This window comes from Elephas maximus, chromosome X (genome assembly GCF_024166365.1).
Source record: "Elephas maximus indicus isolate mEleMax1 chromosome X, mEleMax1 primary haplotype, whole genome shotgun sequence".
Lineage (NCBI taxonomy): Eukaryota > Metazoa > Chordata > Mammalia > Proboscidea > Elephantidae > Elephas > Elephas maximus.
In genome coordinates this window covers 164,954,689-164,974,157 of record NC_064846.1, presented here as the reverse complement: position 1 = coordinate 164,974,157, position 19,469 = coordinate 164,954,689, and the positions used below count along the sequence as shown (strand labels likewise).

Sequence of the window (19,469 nt, the reverse complement as noted above, 5' to 3'; positions counted from 1 at the left end):
TACCAAAGGTTTCTGTTCCATGAAATGGAAGCACAACTCAGGCTACTGTGACGAACAGATATCCCTCCATTTCAACAGCTTCAATAATTGGGGTCAATTAAAATCTTCCCACTTCTAAATTAGATAAAATGAAATTGTACTGTACAGAGAAGAAAAGTTTCTATTCTGGTTTAGCAATGGTTTGATGCATAATTCGGAAATAGTTGAACACTGACTCAAAAAATATTTTTAAATTACCCTATGAATTCCATTTTGTCTGTTTTCTATTTTAAATTAATTCTTGGTTGATCAGAGTCAGGCGGAACTTTTCTGTACTCTAGAAAATTTCTCCTCTCCGTACATGTTTAGAACCAATCCTTCTTGATTAGCTGATGGCAGGATGTCACAGTTCTCTGGGGTCAGCCTAATCAAACCTGTTGCCTTGGAGTCAATTCTAACTCATAGTGACCCTATAGGACAGAGTAGAATTTCCCCATAGGTTTTCCAAGGAGCGGCTGGTGGATTCAAACTGCCGACCTTTTGGTTAGCCGCCTGAGCTGTTAACCACTGCATTGCCAGGGCTCCAGAGTCAGCCTAGGGGCTGGGAATGTGGATATACTTTATTTGGCATATTGTCACATGGGAGTTTTTGCCCTTGGAGGATAGAGAGGATGTCCAAGTTTTAAGGACATTCAAACAACAACTTGCTTTATGATCCAAGAAACAATATAGTTTGTGAACACAGACAAAACAAATTGTGGAGCTAAAGTAAATAAATTTATGGCATGGTTTCCCATTTTGAAACTGAACTGAGGATGCAATTAATGAAAAAAAATAACTGAAGAAAACTTGCCAAAGTTTTCAAAAAGATGCCAAGAAAGTATTGAAAAAACATTAAGGGGAACTAGCTCTAAGGAATGTAGACATGATGCCTAAAGAATCAAGCAATGCAGTAAATTCCATAATTTAACTGGTCTGTTCAAACAAATGATAAAATTTTACCTAGGGCCACAAAGAACTAAACCACTTGACTGACTATATTTTCCCACCAGATATGTTGGTAGACTACATGAGAGATCCATAAGAATAATAAGTGTTCTTCTTTTTCTTAGTGAAAATAAACCAAGAGAAATCTGGGTTAGCTCTAAAAGACATAAACTAAATTCTATTTTCCTTTTAGTTGTCTTTTTTTTTTTTTTTTGGTAGCTGCGCCTCCATATAAACCAGTGATTGTGATTGTGAAAGGAATCTGAATTTATTCAACCTCTTGGATAATTTGTCAATCAATAGACATTTGTGGGGTACTTAATTATGTGCACAAAGACTTGTACTCAGTGGCATGGATCCAAAAGAAATTACTAGGTATTTTTCTTTGTGCCTCCCCTCCTCAAGTAGCCATACTTAGTTGGGTGAATAAAACATGCATTCATGAAGCACACTAAACTGGGTGATCCAGCTGGAAGTGCGTTAAAATTCTAAAGCCAGAAGAGTCCACTATGCGCTAGAATAGACAGAGAAAGTATCACCCAGGAGATGGAATTTGGTCTGCTCCTTGAGAAAGAAACAGGTAGAGAAAAGGCAGTCTGAATTTCTATGCCGGTAGAAGAGTATAGATCAGGGTTTCTCAACCTTGGCACTATTAACATTTGGGGTCTGATAATTCTCTGTTGTGGGGGCTGTCCTGTGCATTGTAGGATGTTGAGCAACATCCCTGGCCTCTACCCACTAGATGGTAGTAGTAGATGCTAGTAGCAATCCCCCACCCCTCCTTCCCCACCTTACCCCCCCGCCACCACCAATTGTTAACAATCCAAATCATATCCGGACATTGCCCAAGGTCTCTAAAAAAAACTAGTAGTAGTTAAGGTCTCTAGGCGGGGACAAATGTCCTCCCCACTTGAGAACCACTGGTGTTGACAGAGTCGCCAGCGGGAATGCACTTATCTTCCTCAGGGGTCGGTGTTAGGAAAGAGTGAAATGAGATTGAGTAACTAGGATGGATACATGCTATGCAGGATTTTGAATACCTAAGTCTGCAATAGGGAGCCACAGTAGTTCTTAAGCAGATGTGTTGCAAAATAAAATTGATGTTTTAATTTAACCTCCCGGAGCATAAGGATAAAGTGTCATCAGGAGTAAACTGAATGCAGGAGGATCTGTTAGAAAGTTGGTATAATAACCAAATGTAAGTGTTGATGGTTAGAGTTGTAGTTGCATCTTTGGAATGGGGAGTAAAGAGTAACCCCGACGGTGCTTTGAAGAAAGAAATGTGAGTCTTTATGACAAATTGAAGATAAGAGATGAAGGCAAGGAAAGAAATAATGGTGAAACCAGGGTTTCTGGTGAGGAAGATTCATAATGAAATGGATGGGAAAGAGGGGGCATTTAATGAGTCCAGTTTTGCAAATCCTACCTGTAGGCATTTTAGAATTAGCATAGGAAAGGAAGTGAAAGGTCAGGGTTGTGGGATGGTTTTGGGAGCTGCAGAAACACAAAACCCTGAAATCTCTGTGGCCTAATGCAATAAAAGTTTGTTTCTCACCTATGTTACACTCCACCATGGGTGGGTGGCCCTGGATTATTTATGGATCCAGGCTTCTTGAATCTTATAGCACCGCCATCTTAAACAGGTAACTGGCAAGGTAGCTGCAGAAGGGACCTCATGAGATCTCATGGAAAATCTAGTTTACTGGTGTCACAGGAAGAAGAAACAGGATTCATGAGAACTTGGCTAAACTCTGCCATGGGATGCACCCACACACACATCCAGGAGTAAGAAGAAAGCTACAGGAGTGGATGAGTTCATTGAAGACATGAGGATAGAATAAAAATTGAAGAGGAAAGAGCTCAAGGGACACGAATAATAATAAACGGATGAAGAGGATCCAGCAAAAGATTCAGAGATGCTGTTAGCGAGGCTGGAAGAGAACCAGCCGTGTATAGAGTTCAAAGTGGTGAGAGCCAGGGAGGTAAATTCCTATACCTAACCGTACCTGTTGCCGTGGAGTCGATTCCGACTCAAAGTGTGACGTTCCTATAAGGAGGGAAAATGTCTGCTTTTGTTAAGACGCTTGCTTTTGGGGATAGTCAAGGACCATCAGGATAATAAGAAAAGGATTTCTACATCTACCTCCCACCTCAAAACCATCAGTAGCTTATCTTTACGAGTAGTTTGAGACCCCAAACCACTAGGCCTAGTTTCAAAGCCCTCTCTGCATTGGCCCAGCCTGTCCACCCCTCACCATACACACCCAGGTACCCAGCATATTCCAGTCACACTGGGTTGTTCGCCATCGCCAGAGCCCTCCTTGCTCTCTCCCATCTTTATGACTTTGCTATTACAGCTTCTTCCACCCATCAAAACCCTGGTTTTCCTTAAGCCCGAAGTCAAACACCCAGGAATGAAGCCTTTTCTGATTTTCCCTGTCAGCATCAACCTTACCCTGCCCCATATTCCACCAGCCTCTTGGTCTTTCCTCAACGTTAGCATGTGGGATCATCCACATTTATGTGTCCATGTGACTTCCCTCTTGGTAAATCATGGCTTTCTCAAGCACCAAACCAGGGCCACTGGGATGTACAACCCCAGGACTCAGCGGACAACACAACAAACTACGACAGGGGCCAGCAAACGCTTTCTTTAAAGGGCCATATAGTAAATATATTGTGCTTTGCAGGCCCTATTATCTCTGTTACAACTACTCGACTCTGCCATTTTAGTGCAAAAGCAGCCATGGACAATATGTAAGTGAATGAACTTGACTATGTTCCAATAAAACTTTATTTACAAAAGCATGCGGAGGGTGGGATTTGACCCACTGGCTGTAATGTTAATTTACTGGTGTCCCTGGTCTATGTGAATGATATTGGCTGGAGCCCAGTGTGAATGGGGTCCCCTGGAGTGTAATCTGGGAAGTCCTGGGTGGGAAGAATCGATGTGCATCTTAGTCATTCTTGTGTCTCCCATCCCAGCTCCCATTAGCACCTATGTTATAGTACTTTCCACACAGTAGGTCTTCAATGATTGTTTTTGTTTTTCTGAATTAAATATGCCCAGAAGGACACCAACTCAGTTATAACTGCATTTTGAGAGCTTAATTACCTTTGAAAACTATTTTGCAAGTTTGTACTAAAGTAGTTCGGAAAGGGATCATGTAAGCCCAAGAATCATAAAAACAAAGTGACAGAGGAAGATGTGAGCTAAAAACATCTGAGGATTAGCAGCCAGGGAGAAAGAAGCTGACATCAGAGCTGTGTAAAAGCAACAAAAAGGCATTTTAATCCTGAGAGACCAGCACTGAGGGACATCACATTGTATGTAATAGATGTCTCACAATACCCTCTAAATCCATGTGAATAATGCATTTAATGCTGGCACTTCAATATGGGAAAGATGTTCGTGATTTGGAGGAAACTCAGAGACCAACCAAAATGATTAAGAGCCTGAAAGGGTTCATTTATGAGCAGCTATAAAAGAGGCCAAATACGTGCTCAGTCTGCTGATGGCCAGAAAGTGATGGAGAAAGTTTTGCAAATTACTGAACGCTGTAAACACCAGGAAGGAAAGGACTGGCAGGTCAGCTGTATTGGACTTAGCTATTGGTATGGACATATCTCAGGTGTTGACAAAGTTCTCTCATTATTGGGTCTTAAAACATTTACAGGCCATTTGAATCATATATAACTGAGAATGCTGTGATTGGTAATGTTGTATTATTACAGGAGAGCACAATTGCTCCAGAAGAGCAACTACAAGACAAATTATTGTTTATTAAGAAAAGAAGTATTCCAGGAATGCTAGGTGGGCTGAGAGAATATAAATATGTTGGATTAATAGTCCACTCTAGAAGTATCAAATATATGCGACTGGTGGAAAAACAGCCAGATATTTTCTCCCTTTGTTCTTTCCTTCATTCATTTGTTCCTTCCTTCTTTCCTTCCTTCCTTCCATCATTCAGTCATCCATCCATTCATCCATCTATCTGTCCGTCCATCCATCCCACATATCTAATTACCTGCCTACTATTTGCTGAGTCCTGTGCTGATGATACAGGGTATAATACTACACAGGGCCTGTCCTCAAAAGAAAAGTTTACAGTCTAGTGGTGGAGTTGGGGAAGCTGGTGGACAAAGAAGGAAACAGACAAGTTTGATACTGAGTGATAAGAGAGCAAAGACAAGTGGCCACTATCCCAGATTGGAGAAAGGGGAAGGTTAGGGACACTTCCCAGGAGAGTTGGTATCTAAGTCAAGTCTTGAAGGATTTCAAGGAGGCTGGTAATCAGATAGAACGGGGATAAGCAACCCAGGTAAAGAAATGGAATGTATCCAAAGGGCTGGAGATGACAAAGTGCTGAACCAGTCTGGGACTGGCAAGCAGTTCAGACACATTGAGACAAATCACGTAAGGCAGGCAGTGACCTTGAAAATAATCACTGGAACACATTTGGATTGTGGGAATTTTTTACTTTCCTTATTAATTTTTCTGTCTTTTCCAAAATTTATCAGCAAAATCACACCCTGATATAGTCAAATAATTACAAACATTATATAGCACTTACTATGTTCTAAACACTGTTCTAAGCACTTTATATGCATTAAGCAATTTTATCCACATAACAACTTTATGAGGTAGGTGCTATTATTGTCCCTACTACACAGATGAGGAACCGAGGCAGAGAGAGGTTAAACCACTTGGCAAAGTTATCAAGAATTTCTTACTTAGACCATCTTGCTCCAGAGTCTCTGCTCTTACTCCTTGGTGCCGGGTTTTTCTTAGTCAAAAGCCTATTTCCATCTCATTTACTCCCATAATTGGAATCCCTGGGTGGTGCAATGATTAACACACTCAGATGCAAACTGAAAGGTTGGTGGTTCAAAGCTACCCAGAGGTACCTCAGAAGAAAGGCCTGGTCATCTACTTCTGAAAAATCAGCCATTGAAAACCCTATGGAGCGCAATTCTTCTCTGACACACACGGTGTTGTTATGAGTTGGAATCAACTCAACAGCAACCATCAACGACTCCCATAATCCGCATCTAGAATTCAATCTCTAAGTAATCAGAGATACAGATTCTTTTGAGAATGCATGTTCACAGCGGCAAAACTTATAAACCAAAAAAACTAAACCCATTGCCATAGAGTCGATTCTGACTCATAGCGACCCTATAAGACAGAGCAGAACTGCCCCATAGAGTTTCCAAGGAGCACCTGGTGGATTCGAACTGCTGTAGCTCTTAACCACTACGCCACCAGGGTTTCCAGAGCAAAACTTATAGTAGCAAAAAAAGGGAAAATAACCTAAATGTTCTATAATGTTGAATGACTAATCGTGGTATGGATGGTTAGGCAAGCATTAGAAATGATATAACCCAAAAAAACCCAGTGCCGTCGAGTCGATTCCGACTCATAGCGATCCTATAGGACAGAATAGAACTGCCCCACAGAGTTTCCAAGGAGCACCTGGCAGATTCGAACTGCCGACCCTTTGGTTAGCAGCCGTAGCACTTAACCACTACGCCACCAGGGTTAGAAATGATATAGAAGGGAGTTAAATGACATGAAAAGCGCTCACTATAAAGGTCAAGGGGAAATGCAAGATATAAACTGCATGATCCTAGTAGTGTGTTTGTGTGTGCCCAGAAAGGAAATTCACTGGTCAGACTGGGTTCATCTTGGCTCTGCCACTCACTGGCTTTGTGACCTTGGACAAATTATTAACCCTTCCGGGCCTCAGTTTCCTTATCAGAAATGGGGTAATACGGTTGTTGTAAGCATTAAAATAATTCATACATGTGAGAGGCTTCAAATACTGGCTGGCTCGTGGGAAGCACTCAGAAGTCTTAGCTATCATTACCAATGATTTTTATTTCCATTTTTTTCATTACTTTCTTTTTTTTTTAATAAGAGCACATATTTTTATATTCAGAAAAACTAGGAAACCCTCTTTAGAAATTAGAAATGGATAGTGCACATTCAGCCGGCAGTTTAGTAAGTATCCATCCATGGCAGGCTGGGGTCCAATAGTTTTTTTCCCCCTCTGTTATATTAAAAAAGAAAAACAAACAACAACAACAACAAAAAAATACTAAGTTGAGTGAAATGAGGGCATTTTACATTTCTAATAAAAATATTTGCTTTCCTACTCTTATAAAAATGACATGTACTAAACATTCAGCCAGACATTGAAGGGTTATAAAAGTTTCCATTTTAACCAGATACCTTCCCACAAGCTAGAGAGAGCCCTAATGCTTTACTTTGGTTGAGTACTCTTGAATTGCAACGGTTTATGATTTAAAACTGTTTTCACTGTCAGCTAGGCTCAGTAGATTGATGGGAATTAGAATTTGTTTTTTGAAGGGCCCAAAGCCATACATAGTTTATTTCTCATCCAAGTTTTGGAATTACCTTCACCATATTGGTTTTTACGAGCTAGGAAAAAATAGAAGGAAATAAGTAGTTTTAAGAATGGTCCCCATTCTATCTTACCTCAAAGTTTTGTTTTATTTTTCTCTTTCTTTTTAGTGAAGGAAATTCTTATAGTCATCTTTGGAGCTGGTGTCAGGGATGAGGCTACTTGAGCAGGTGGGCTGTCTTGAGAGAGATGGCAAAAGGGCCTGGGCCAGGGAGTGGGGAACTTTCACTGCGATGCCTGCAATGCCCACGATGCCCAGAAGCTTGAAAGTGAAATTGATGCCTTGCTTAAGCATTTTCTTAAGGAAAGGCTAGAAAATCCTTGACCAAGGGAAATGAGGTCATTCTGCTGATCAGGCCACTAAGAACCTGGTTTCCCTGCAAGTTTTCATGGTGGGTGCTCTTTTCTTTCAGGTCTCCTATGTGAAAGCGATCGACATCTGGATGGCAGTGTGCCTTCTGTTTGTCTTTGCTGCCTTGCTGGAGTACGCAGCTGTCAACTTTGTCTCCAGGCAGCACAAGGAGTTCCTGAGGCTCCGAAAAAGACAGAAGAGACAAAATAAGGTACAGTGACCCGCCATGCAGACAAAGTCAGGTGAAGCCTGAGGTGGTTAACCAGGCAATGTAATCCAGAAAATAGAAAAACGCACAAAGAGCAAGAAGCTAAGGTTTTTGTTTGTTTTTCATCCTGATTTGTCCTGCTTTACTGTATCACTGCTCAGATTGGTTCTTTAAAATTCGTTTAGGGTTGTCAGATTTAATGAATTAAAATACAGGGTGCCCAGCTAAATTTGAAGTTCAGATAAACAGTGAATACTTTTTTAGCATGAGTATGTCCCATGCAAAAGGAGCCCTGGTAGCATAATGGTTAAGAGCTTGGCTGCTAACTGAAAGGTTGGTGGTTTGAACCCATCCAGGGGCTCCATGGGAGAAAGACCTAGAGATCTTCTTCCATAAAATTACAGCCTAGGAAACCCCATGGGGCAGTTCTGCTCTGCCACAAGGGGTCGCTATGAGTCAGCACCCAGCTACACTTGACAGCACCCAACTACAACAACATGTCCCATGCATTATTCATAACTTATACTAAACTTACAATAACATACTAAAAAGTTATTTGTTGTTTATCTGAAATTCATATTTAACTGGGTGTCCAGTATTTTATCTGGCAGCCCTAATTAGGGATATATATTCAATCTGACAAAGTTACTTTAAAATCCTGGTTGTTTTGAATATTGATGATTTCTGTGTTTCTGCAGGTGTGACTGTGTGTGTGCACATAGCTGACTTGATTGACTTTTTTCACCAATTGCTCTGAGCTTATGTAAATAACGTCCTTGCCCAAGTAGACTCCAGCTTTATAAATTCAATCAAGACTGCTCTCATTGTCTCTAATGCAAAAACCCAAACTTTACACTGTACACTATCCAGAGGTTTGAGGTTTGAAGTAGCTCAAAATCTCCAGTTCACTGGTTCCCAAACTTACCTGCACATTAGAATTGCCTGGGACCTTTCAAAAAACCCCAGATGCAGGCCACACCCCATACCAATTAAATTAGTCTCCAGATAGGATATAAGCATCAGTATTTTGGAAGCTCCCCAGGTAATTTCAGTGTGACAGTGAGTCTGGGAAACACTGCTCCGTTTCACAGTTCAATCTCATATAGGATGCTAGAAGGTTGAACCTGTTTTTAGTTTTAGACTTTGGGCATTATCAGACCACCCAACCACCATAAATTCATTCATTCATTCAACAAACATTTACTGAGAACCTACTATGCTAAGCCAGCCAATTCTGGGAATACAGTGGTGAAGGAGAGAGACAAAGTAGTAGGAAATGCAGTTGGAGAAATAGACAATTTCAGGTTCATACAGCACTTTGTAGACCAGGATAAAGGATTTTTATTCTGATTGGAATCCACTGAATGGATTCAACATGGTGAATATCACTTAGGCTATCCTGTGCAGGATAATTCATGGGGTTAAGAGTAGCAGCAGCAGATCAGTTAAGAGGCTATTATAGAAATATAGGTGAGAAATGTCATTGGCTTCAACTATGGTATTGGTCATGGACACAGAAGAAAATGGACAGATTCAGGATTCATTTATTTATTCCACAAATATTTGTCTCTACTATATGCCTACTATGTAGAGGGTCAGCGAAAAAGAGGAAGACTCTCAACAAGATGGACTGACACAGTTGCAGCAACAACAGGGTCAAACAGCAAAGATTATGAGGATGGCCCTGGACCAGGCAGTCTTTCGTTCTGTTGTACATAGGGTCGCTATGAGTAGGAACCGACTCCGAAGGCACTTAACAACAACTATGTGCCAGGCACTGTCCTAGATCCTTGGAATACGTTGTTGAACAGGACAGACAGAATGCAATTCCTTGATGAAACTTAAATTTTAGTAGTTACACTTTGGAGATAAAACCCATTAGTCTTGCTGATGCATTTGATATAATGAGGTGAGGAAATGAGAGGAATCAATTATGGCTCATGGGTTTTTGGGTTAAGCAAATGGGTGGGTGGTATTACCATTTATTGATATAGAGACTACTGTGGCAGATGCAGATTTGGGGTGAAACTGAAGAGTTATATTTCGATGCTGTTAAGTTCAGATGCCTATGAGACATCCTAGTGGAGTTGGCAAGGAATTAGATGGATATTTTGCTCGAGAGAGAGAAAATTCAGAAATATATACTTGGGAGTGTCCAGCAAACAGATAGTGTCTAAATCCACAAAACTAAGTGAGATCACCCACTGAGAGAGTGTAAATAAAAAAAGCACTGAGGATGAGGCACTCCAACAGAAACCTGTCTGGAGTGGGTTGAGCAGAAAAAAAGAAATAAGGGAAAAGGAGGCAGACTATAGACATCACTTGCAATAGCCTTTGCTGTGTGCAGGGGAGCATAGAAAGTGGTATGGAATTATACATGAGCTCATGGGAGGATTGTTTGTTTTTTTTTTTTTCAAAATGGAAGATTAAAGACCCTGTTTGCCAGTGGGACTACTCTAGTCTCTAGTGAAATGGGAGAAATCAATGCTGCAGTGAAGGGAAGGTAGATTTTTCAGAACAAATACCTTGAGATGGTGAGAAAGGATAAAATCTAGAGCAAACAGGTGGGGTTGGTCTTAGGTGGGAGCAGATAGTTCATCCATTTTAATAATACCTTAAATAATTGCCAACTCATTGATAAGAACACAAAAGCACAGAGAGGTTAAATCATTCGTCTATGCTGGGGAAACTAGGAAGTGACATAGCAGGATCTGAAGTCAGACACTGTCTCCAGACAGAGTCTGTGCATTCTACCACTCTACAGACAAAATGGAAGAGCAACTATCGGGCTGCTTGATTGGTAGGGTTGATGATGTTAACATGTAGGAGCTCCTAACTAATTGCACCTATCTTTTCCAGGAAGTATGAGGCAGATTCTCAGCTGAGAGTGAGGTGGAAAGAAAGAGTGTAGAAGGTCTGAGGAGGGAAGATCAGGTATTAAATAGTAGTTTTGGAGAGTGAGAAAGCAATTGCTCCAAGGAGAGAGATGGAGTCAGAATGCTGAGGCAGTGATAGTGCCTGTCTGGGATCTGTGGTTATTAATCTAAAATGTGAACAATCAGCAGGTGTGTGTTTTCCCCCAGCAACATTCAAGGCTCAGGTTTAGGAACTACAATGACAGGTACTGCAATGACAGGTACTTGGTTTAAGTACAATTAACGTTTTTCCAGGTGAGTGTAAGGGGGGAGGAGAAGGAGAAAATGACAAAGGAGTTGGAGGAGAAGAGGAAAGGAGGAAGGAAGAAATGGAGAGAGGAAAAGGAAAAGTAAAGGAAGAGAGGGGAAGGATGGAGGGAGAGATAGAGAGAGAGGGAGTTAAAGGTACCCTCAAGAGAGTCGTTGTAGTGATGAATGACGGACTCTAAGGTTGATAAGGAGAGGGAGAAGAACATGAAGGAGACACTGGCTATTCATGGATTGGCCATTTTATTGAAGTCAATGAAATGCTGAAGTGGGAATAGTGGAGTAAGTGAAATGGGAGGATACAAGCCAGCAGCCAGAAAGAGAGAGAATGATGTTAAAAATGAAGATTTCACAGGAAGTAAAGAATTCCACAGGACCAGGCAGTGTTTCGTTCTGTTGTACACAGGGTCACTGTGAGTCAGAACCAACTGGACAGCACCTAAAAACAACAACAAAGATAAGGATAAGGGTATGATCACATGAGTATATGACTAAGGTTGGGTGGAGGAAAAATTATTGACAGTGAGGTAATCCAGGAATTGGGAGTTTAAGGATTTGAATTAATTATCTATGTGGATACTGAAGACCCCTTAGCAAAGGAAAAGTGACATTAGTAAGAGCGTTGGGTTGACAGTGAAATAGGTGATAAAGTCACCAACTAATAAGGGAGTGTGGCAGGGGGTGGTAAATGACATCAGTGATCAGGGAAAGCAATGGTGAAGTCTAATGACCTGAACTGCAGAGGCACCAAAAGAACTGGGTTTGTGGAAAGAGGAAAGAGAGATAGTTTGGAGATCACAGTGGGAAGCAAGAAGGACACCTGAGATTCTTGATGCTGGTAGACATGAAAGGGAGACTCCTAAGAGATACCAGTAGGCAGTTACACTCATTGCTTTGTTTCTTTTTTAAAAAATATATTTATTGGGAATGCAAACTTACATGTTTTGCATGGCAATATTCTTGATTTGATTGTGCATCTCAAAAATGGCTATTCAAAATACAAAATTTAATTACCATAGTTAAGACTTGAGGGGGAGGGGAGGGAGCAAAACAAATTATACTTGACCTTTGCAGTCAAGGCTTCTAATTATCATTGATGATCGAATTTCGGAAAAAAAGACCAGGAGACATTTCCAATTATTTGTCCCTCAGGAAACGACATTTTTCTCTCTAAAGCAATGCTTTTCAAACTTCTGGAGTCTGAACCATGGTTAAAAAAAAAAAGGAACAAGTGCTAACATTTATTGAAGACTTACTGTATGCCAGGCACTGTTCTAGGCACTTTACATACAGTAATTGATTTAATCCCCACAACTGTGTGCTTCCCTGGCAAAGTCCTGGCCTACCTATGCCTTGTGTGATTTAGCATTTGTACTGGACTATTCATTTTCTAACAAAATATTAACGTTGTTGTTGTTAGGTGCTGCCGAGTTGCTTCAGACTCATAGCAACCCTATCTACAACAGGACAAAACAATGTCCAGTCCGATAGCTGCATTGTAATCAACCAAAATGGTTTAGTTGGCCTCCACTTTGTACCCCTGGCTTCTGTCATGGTGTCATCTCCTGTAGTGGGGCTCTGCATGTGCAGTGAGCCAGTTCTTACTTTAACACACAGTGAAATCTAAAAACTAACCATCGCTATCCCAGGCCCCTGTCCTTGACCCTTTCCTGATGCAGTGTAATAACTAACACTCCCTTTCCAGGATCACTCGCAGGGAGTTTGCTGATAAAATGAAGTGTACTCAGACACAAAAGGCTGGGGACAGATGATTCTTTTGGTCCCTGGACACGATGGGATGCTGCTGCCCCTGCTGGTCACTTGGGGTAGCAGCCTTCATCCATGATCCAAACCAAAACAAAACCAAACCTGTGGCCTCAAGTCGATTCCGACACAACATAACATGCAAAATTCATGAAGCCACCAGTTGGCTGCATCAGTGGAAAACATGAAAAAATAGGATCAGTGAATACAAAGCAAAAGGGAAATTGAGGCCAAGCAGGCTTGCTGTTGAGCATCTGGATGCTCATGCTTGAGTGGTGGTGTCATTTCTTGCATGCTATAAACCGGTAACGACCCGCTTTACTGTTTGGGAATGCTTTTTTATTTTGCAATAAATAACACTATGGGGACCATACTTATTCAGTCTGTCTAGTGAGCAAATAATCCGAGAAGCTGGACTATATGAAGAAAAATGTGGCATCAGGATTGGAGAAAGACTCATTAACAACCTGCAATATGCAGATGACACAACCTTGCTTGCTGAAAGTGAAGAGGACTTGAAGCACTTACTAATGAAGATCAAAGATTATGAGTCAGAATCGACTGGATGGCAATCAGTTTTTCTTTCTTTTTTTTTTTTTGGATGTTAACATTAGTGTTCAACATTCCCAGAAGAAGATATGAAGCCTTTTAACCTGATTAGACTACAGTCTTCAGTATGCATTACACCTCAACATAAAGAAAACAAAAGTCCTCACGACTGGACCATTAAGCAATATCATAAATAGAGAAAATAAGGAAGTTGTCAAGGATTTCATCTTACTTAGATTCACAATCAATGCCCATGGGAGCAGCAGTCAAGAAATCAAACGACACATTGCATTGGGCAAATCTGCTGCAAAAGAGCTCTTTAAAGTGTTGAAAAGCAAAGATGTCACACTTTAAGGACTAAGGTGCACCTGACCCGAGCCATGGTGTTTTCAATCACCTCATTTGCATGTGAAAGCTGGACAGTGAATAAGGAAGACCAAAGAAGTATTGATGCCTTTGAATTACGGTGTTGGTGAAGAATATTGAATATGCCACGGACTGCCAGAAGAACGAACAAATCTGTCTTGGAAGAAGAACAGCCAGATTGCTCCTTAGAAGCAAGGATGGTGAGACTTCATCTCACGTACTGTGGACGTGTTATCAGGAGAGGCCAGTCCCTGGAGGAGGACATCACGCTTGGTAAAGTAGACGATCATCGAAAAAGAGGAAGACCCTCAATGAGATGAACTGACACGGTAGCTGCAACAGTGGGCTCAAACAGAACAATTGTGAGGATGGTGCAGGAATGGGCAGTGTTCCATTCCAGTGTACATAGGGTCACTATGAATCAGAATCAACTCGAAGGCACCAACAACAATAAGCAGTGAGTTTAGTCACACAAGTTTGGAGTCAGATTCTGTTTTTATGTAAAAATTTGATATTTTGTTCACCATGAAATTTTGCATGAATTTTGATTTTTAAGAATATTTCATTAAAATTTTATTTACCTTGATTACTGTTTTTTTTGTGTGTTCCCTTAAATTTTGCACCCAAGGCCTCACTAACCTCACCCTAGTCCTGGCCTAGCTGGTCATGATCTACTAAATTAATTTTCACAGACCCTAATAGGCTGTGACGTCTTTAAAGTGTTGAAAAGCAAAGTTGTCACCTTGAAGACTAAGGTGCGCTTGACCCAAGCCATGGTCTTTTCAATCGCATCATATGCATGCGAAAGCTGGACAATGAATAAGGAAGACCAAAGAAGATTTGACACCTTTGAATTGTGGTGTTGGCAAAGAATATTGAATATACCATGGACTGCCAAAAGAATGAGCAAATTTGTCTTGTAAGAAGTACAACCAGAATGCTCCTTGAAAGCAAGGATGGTGAGACTGCATCTCACATACTTTGGACATGTTGTCAGGAAGGATCAGTCCCTGGAGAAGGAGGACATCATGCGTGGTAAAGTAGAGGGTCTACAAAAAAGAGGAAGACCGTCAACGAGATGGATTGACACTGAGGCTGCAACAGTGGGCTCAAGCATAACAATAACTTTAAGAATGGTGGAGGACCAGGCAGAATTTCATTCTGTGGTACATAGGATCACTATGAGTCAGAACCGACTCAATGGAGCCTAACAACAACAACAACAATAGGCTGTGAACTCGAGGATTGGGTCAATTATCCACAGTGATAATGAAGACCCCTCCCAGAAAAGGTGACATTACTGAAAGTGTTGGATTGACAGTGAAATAGGTCCTAAAGTCATCAACGAATAATGGAGGGTGGCTGTGGGCTGGTAGATGACACCATTTTTAAATGTTTAATATTCTCAATGCCAAAAGTCATTTATTTAATGCCCCACTGGGAAACTGACCTCTGCAACACGATGCAGGCTGATTCCTTAGAAGGTATAAGAATATACAAGAGCAGATAATTTCCCAAAGCGACACTGGCATTAATATTTATTCAAGGGAGATGGTTATTGAGAGAACACCCCAGAATACATTTACATGCATAAGAAGAGTGCCTGGTGTTTACTGAACAATCAAGTTAGGAAATGGGGTCACTTCCAAGGAAGGGCCAGGCAATATGAGACTGAGTATATTTGCTTTAATTAATTATCTTTTCTACGTTTTGCAAAGCAGCCACTATAAATTTAGTCAAAGCAGAGTTTCTCAGAAACAATCCAACTCAGATCTTCCCTGACGGAGCTTCCGATTCCCTGGGGTCTTGCCGAACGAGCCCAGTCTATCAGAAGCCAAGACCCCAGGTCTGCATGGTGAAACACTATTTTTATGTTATCTCTTCAGCTCCAATACGTGTTCCCCCCATATAGTGGTTAGAACAACTCTCCCACTAGAACTTGAAAGCCTTACCTGTATTTCTCTCTCTCTTTCTGTTTATATCTGTCTGGCCACACCATATCTTACTTCAGGCATTGGGCCTGATTTTAGATGTTTCCAGTTACCCAGAGAGTCCTGAAGTCATTCATTTTTCCTCAGTCACTAAATAGAAATTGTGGCTGCTTGAAAAAGTAGTTACGGCTTTTAGGCCACCTAATGATAAGCTTCCCTTTTAAAGGAACCATGTTAACATTAGTGTTCAACATCCCTGGAAGAAGATATGAGGCCTTTTAACCTCATTAGACCACAGCCTGCAGTATAGATTACATCTCACATAAAGAAAATGAAAATCCTCACAACTGGACCAATAGGCAACATCATAATAAACAGAGAAAAGATTGAAGTTGTCAAGGATTTCATTTTGCTTGGATCCACAATCAACACTCACGAAAGCAGCAGTTAAGAAATCAAAGACGTTACTGCATTGGGTAAATCTGCCGTAAAAGACCTCTTTTAAGTATTCAAAGGCAAAGATGTCACTTTGAGGACTAAAGTGTGCCTGACCCAAGCCATGATATTTTCAATCGCCTCATATGCATGCAAAATCTGACAATGAATAAAGAAGGCCAAAGAAGAATCGATGCCTTTGAATTATGGTGTTGGCAAAGAATATTGAATATACCATGGACTGCCAGAACTAACAAGTCTGTCTTGGAAGAAATACAGCCACAGTGCTCCCTGAAGCAATGAGGGGGAGACTTCGTCTCCCGTACTTTGGACATGTTATCAAGAGGAACCAGTCCTTGGAGGAAGATATTATGCCTGGTAAGTTAGAGGGTCAGTGAAAAAGAGGAAGACCCTCAAACAGATGGACTGATACAGTGGCTGCCACGATGGGCTCAAGCATAACAATGATTGTGAGGATGACGCAGGACTGGGCAGGGCAGTGTTTCATTCTGTTGTACATAGGGTCACCATGAGTCGGAACAAACTCGACAGCACCTAACAACAACAAAACAACCTGATTAGACAACAAGGCAAGAAGGTGAGGCCCTGAATCAAAATCTCTCAGGTGGTGGTAATTTGGGAAAGTGAGAATTTGGGACTCATTTTCTTGGTGATTTTCTCTTCCACTCCCCTCCTTTACCATCTTAACACAGCTAAAATGCAAGTTCCTCAAAAGATCATTTCCTGATCCTGTAGACTGAAATCATTCCACTCCTTCAAGTCCCCATAGAACCTAATATGTTCTTTTTCATGGCTTTCGTAGCTTCCTACCTATCTCTTGTGTATGTTTTATGGCAGACTGTAAGATTAAAATGGTATTGGGAGATAGCATTTTGCATACCTAACGTAGAAATACCTGAATCCTGCTCTCAACCAGTCATCCTCCCACTGAGTGACTGGAGGGAAATATGCATATACGAGCTGCATACAACGAACTACTTTATTTTTATTCTCGCTTTAGTTCTGAACCTCCCTGTAATGCCCCAGGGAGGGGACGACCATAGAAGATGCTTTTCCCCTTCACTGGTAGGCCCAGAAGCCCTGCACTGTCTCTTTCCACCCCAAAGTTCAAACAGTCTTAGATCTTCCCTTTCCCCACTGGTGAAGGCCAGCAGAGCAAATGGTCATCTAGGAGTGGCTCATTTCAACTGTGGGGCTCCACCTCCAGAGGTGTTTCTGGATGGAGTCAATGTTTAGTATTAAAGAGAAAGGGAAGATGGTGGGACAGCATTAAACAAAGAATAGTTTCATCCATTCTAGAAGGAATCCGGTAGGAACTTTTTGACTGGGCTTATAACTAAAACTGTGAGAATGCACAAGAGAATCCTCACTACTTAGACTATGTCTTACGTACTCTGGACATGTGATCAGGAGAGACCGTCCCTGGAGAAGGACATCATGCTTGATAAAGCAGAGGGTCAGTGAAAAAGAGGAAGACCCTCAGCAAGATGGGTTGACACAGTGGCTGCAACAATGGGCTCAAGCACAACAAGGATTGTGAGGATGGCACAGAACCAGGCAGTGTTTCATTCTGTTGTACACAGGGCCACTATGAGTCAGAATCGACTCAATGGCATCTAACAACAACAACACTACTTAGACTCCAAAAAAAAAAAAAAAAAAAAACCCAGTGCTGTTGAGTTGATTCTGACTCATAGCGACCCTACAGAACAGAGTAGAACTGCCCCATAGAGTTTCCAAGGAGCGCCTGGCGGATTTGAACTGAGAACCCTTTGGTTAGCAGCCGTAGCACTTAACCACTACACCACCAGGGTTTCCACTAGTTAGACTAGCAATAAGGAATTGAGAATAACCAGTAACAAGTACAATGGCCCAGGTGCAGACCGCAATGTTTACAGACTGGCACTGGTATATGGAGCATACCCAGAGAGGCCTGCTCTAGACCAAAACCCACCAAACCCACTGCCGCTGAGTCGATTCCAACTCATAGCGACCCTACAGGACAGAGTAGAACTGCCCCACAGGGTTTCCAAAGCCGTAATCTTTATGAAAGTGGAATGCCACATCTTTCTCCTGTGGAATGGCTGGTGTGCTCTAACCACAGGCCTTTCAGTTAGCAGCTGAGTACTGTAACCACTGAGCCACCAGGGCTCCTTTGCTCTAAATCAGTGGTTCTCAACTTTGGTGCATGTGCGAATCACCTGGAAGCCTAGGTAAAACACAGATTACTGGGCCCTGGTTCAAGAGACTGATTCAGTAGGTCAGGGTGGGGCCCGTGATTTTGCTTTTCTAACAAGTGTCAGGTGGTAGATGACGTTGCTGCTGGCTGAGGGAACCACGCTATGAGGAACCAGGGTCCAGAAAAAAAAATTCCTTCCAGTAATAATGATGCAGGAACCCTGGTGGCACAATGGTTAAGCACTGGGCTGCTAACCGAAAGGTCGGTGGTTCGAACCCACCAGCAGCTCCACAGGAGAAAAGACCTGGCGATCTGCGCCTGTAGAGATTAAAAAAAAAAAAACAGGAAACCCTATGGGCAGTTCTACTTTGTCATATACAGTAACTATGAGTCGGAATCCACTTGACAGCACCTAACAACAATGGCGCTATGATTACTTCATACTTTGCCATTAATGTGTCCATAGCCATGTCAAGGACATTAACCCCAGTGATTCTACTTTATGAAACTAGCCATTGGAAGATTAACAAACAAAAAATTAGGTCCTTTGTAAAAGACGTTTTTAGACTTAAAATCCCTATGTTCTTGCTAGTTGCCCTGAGCTGGCTGACTCATGGCAACTCCACACACAGCAGAATGAAATGTTGCCCAGTCCTGCACCATCTGCATGGTCATTGGTGTGCTTGAGTTCGTTGTTGCAGCTGTTGTGGAGCGCCTTCCAGCCTAGGACGCTCATCTTCCAGCACTCTATCGGACAATATTCCATGATCCATAGGGTTTTCATTGGCTGATTTTCAGAAGTAGATTGCCTGGCCTTTTTTTCCGAGTCTGTCTTAGTCCGGAAGGTCTGCTGAAACCTGTCCACGATGGGTGCCCCTGCTGGTATCTGAAATACCAGTGGCATAGCTTCCAGCATTCCAGCTGGAATGCCACCACATGTAGGCAAGCCACCACAGTATGAAACACTGACAGATGGGTGGTGGGGCATCTCTTTATCCTTGTCCTTGAAAAGGAAACTCCATAACTGTAGCTTTTCTTCTTTTTTTTTTTTCAAGAACAATGCAGTGAAATGGTGTGTGCTCTCTTTT

At 41.7% G+C, this 19,469-nt stretch overlaps 2 protein-coding genes across 3 annotated transcripts in view; one reads left to right on the top strand and one right to left on the bottom strand.

Annotated features, from left to right (window-relative positions):
• Positions 1-19,469, bottom strand: part of FANCB (FA complementation group B) — a 288,694-nt gene that overhangs the window by 81,690 nt on the left and 187,535 nt on the right. The window lies entirely within an intron of this gene.
• GLRA2 (glycine receptor alpha 2) overlaps positions 1-19,469 on the top strand; it is a 204,100-nt gene that overhangs the window by 147,559 nt on the left and 37,072 nt on the right. For both annotated transcript variants that reach the window (XM_049871800.1, XM_049871798.1), the window contains exon 8: positions 7,808-7,957. In XM_049871800.1, the coding sequence (XP_049727757.1) occupies positions 7,808-7,957 (150 nt within the window). The remainder of the gene's footprint in view (positions 1-7,807; positions 7,958-19,469) is intronic.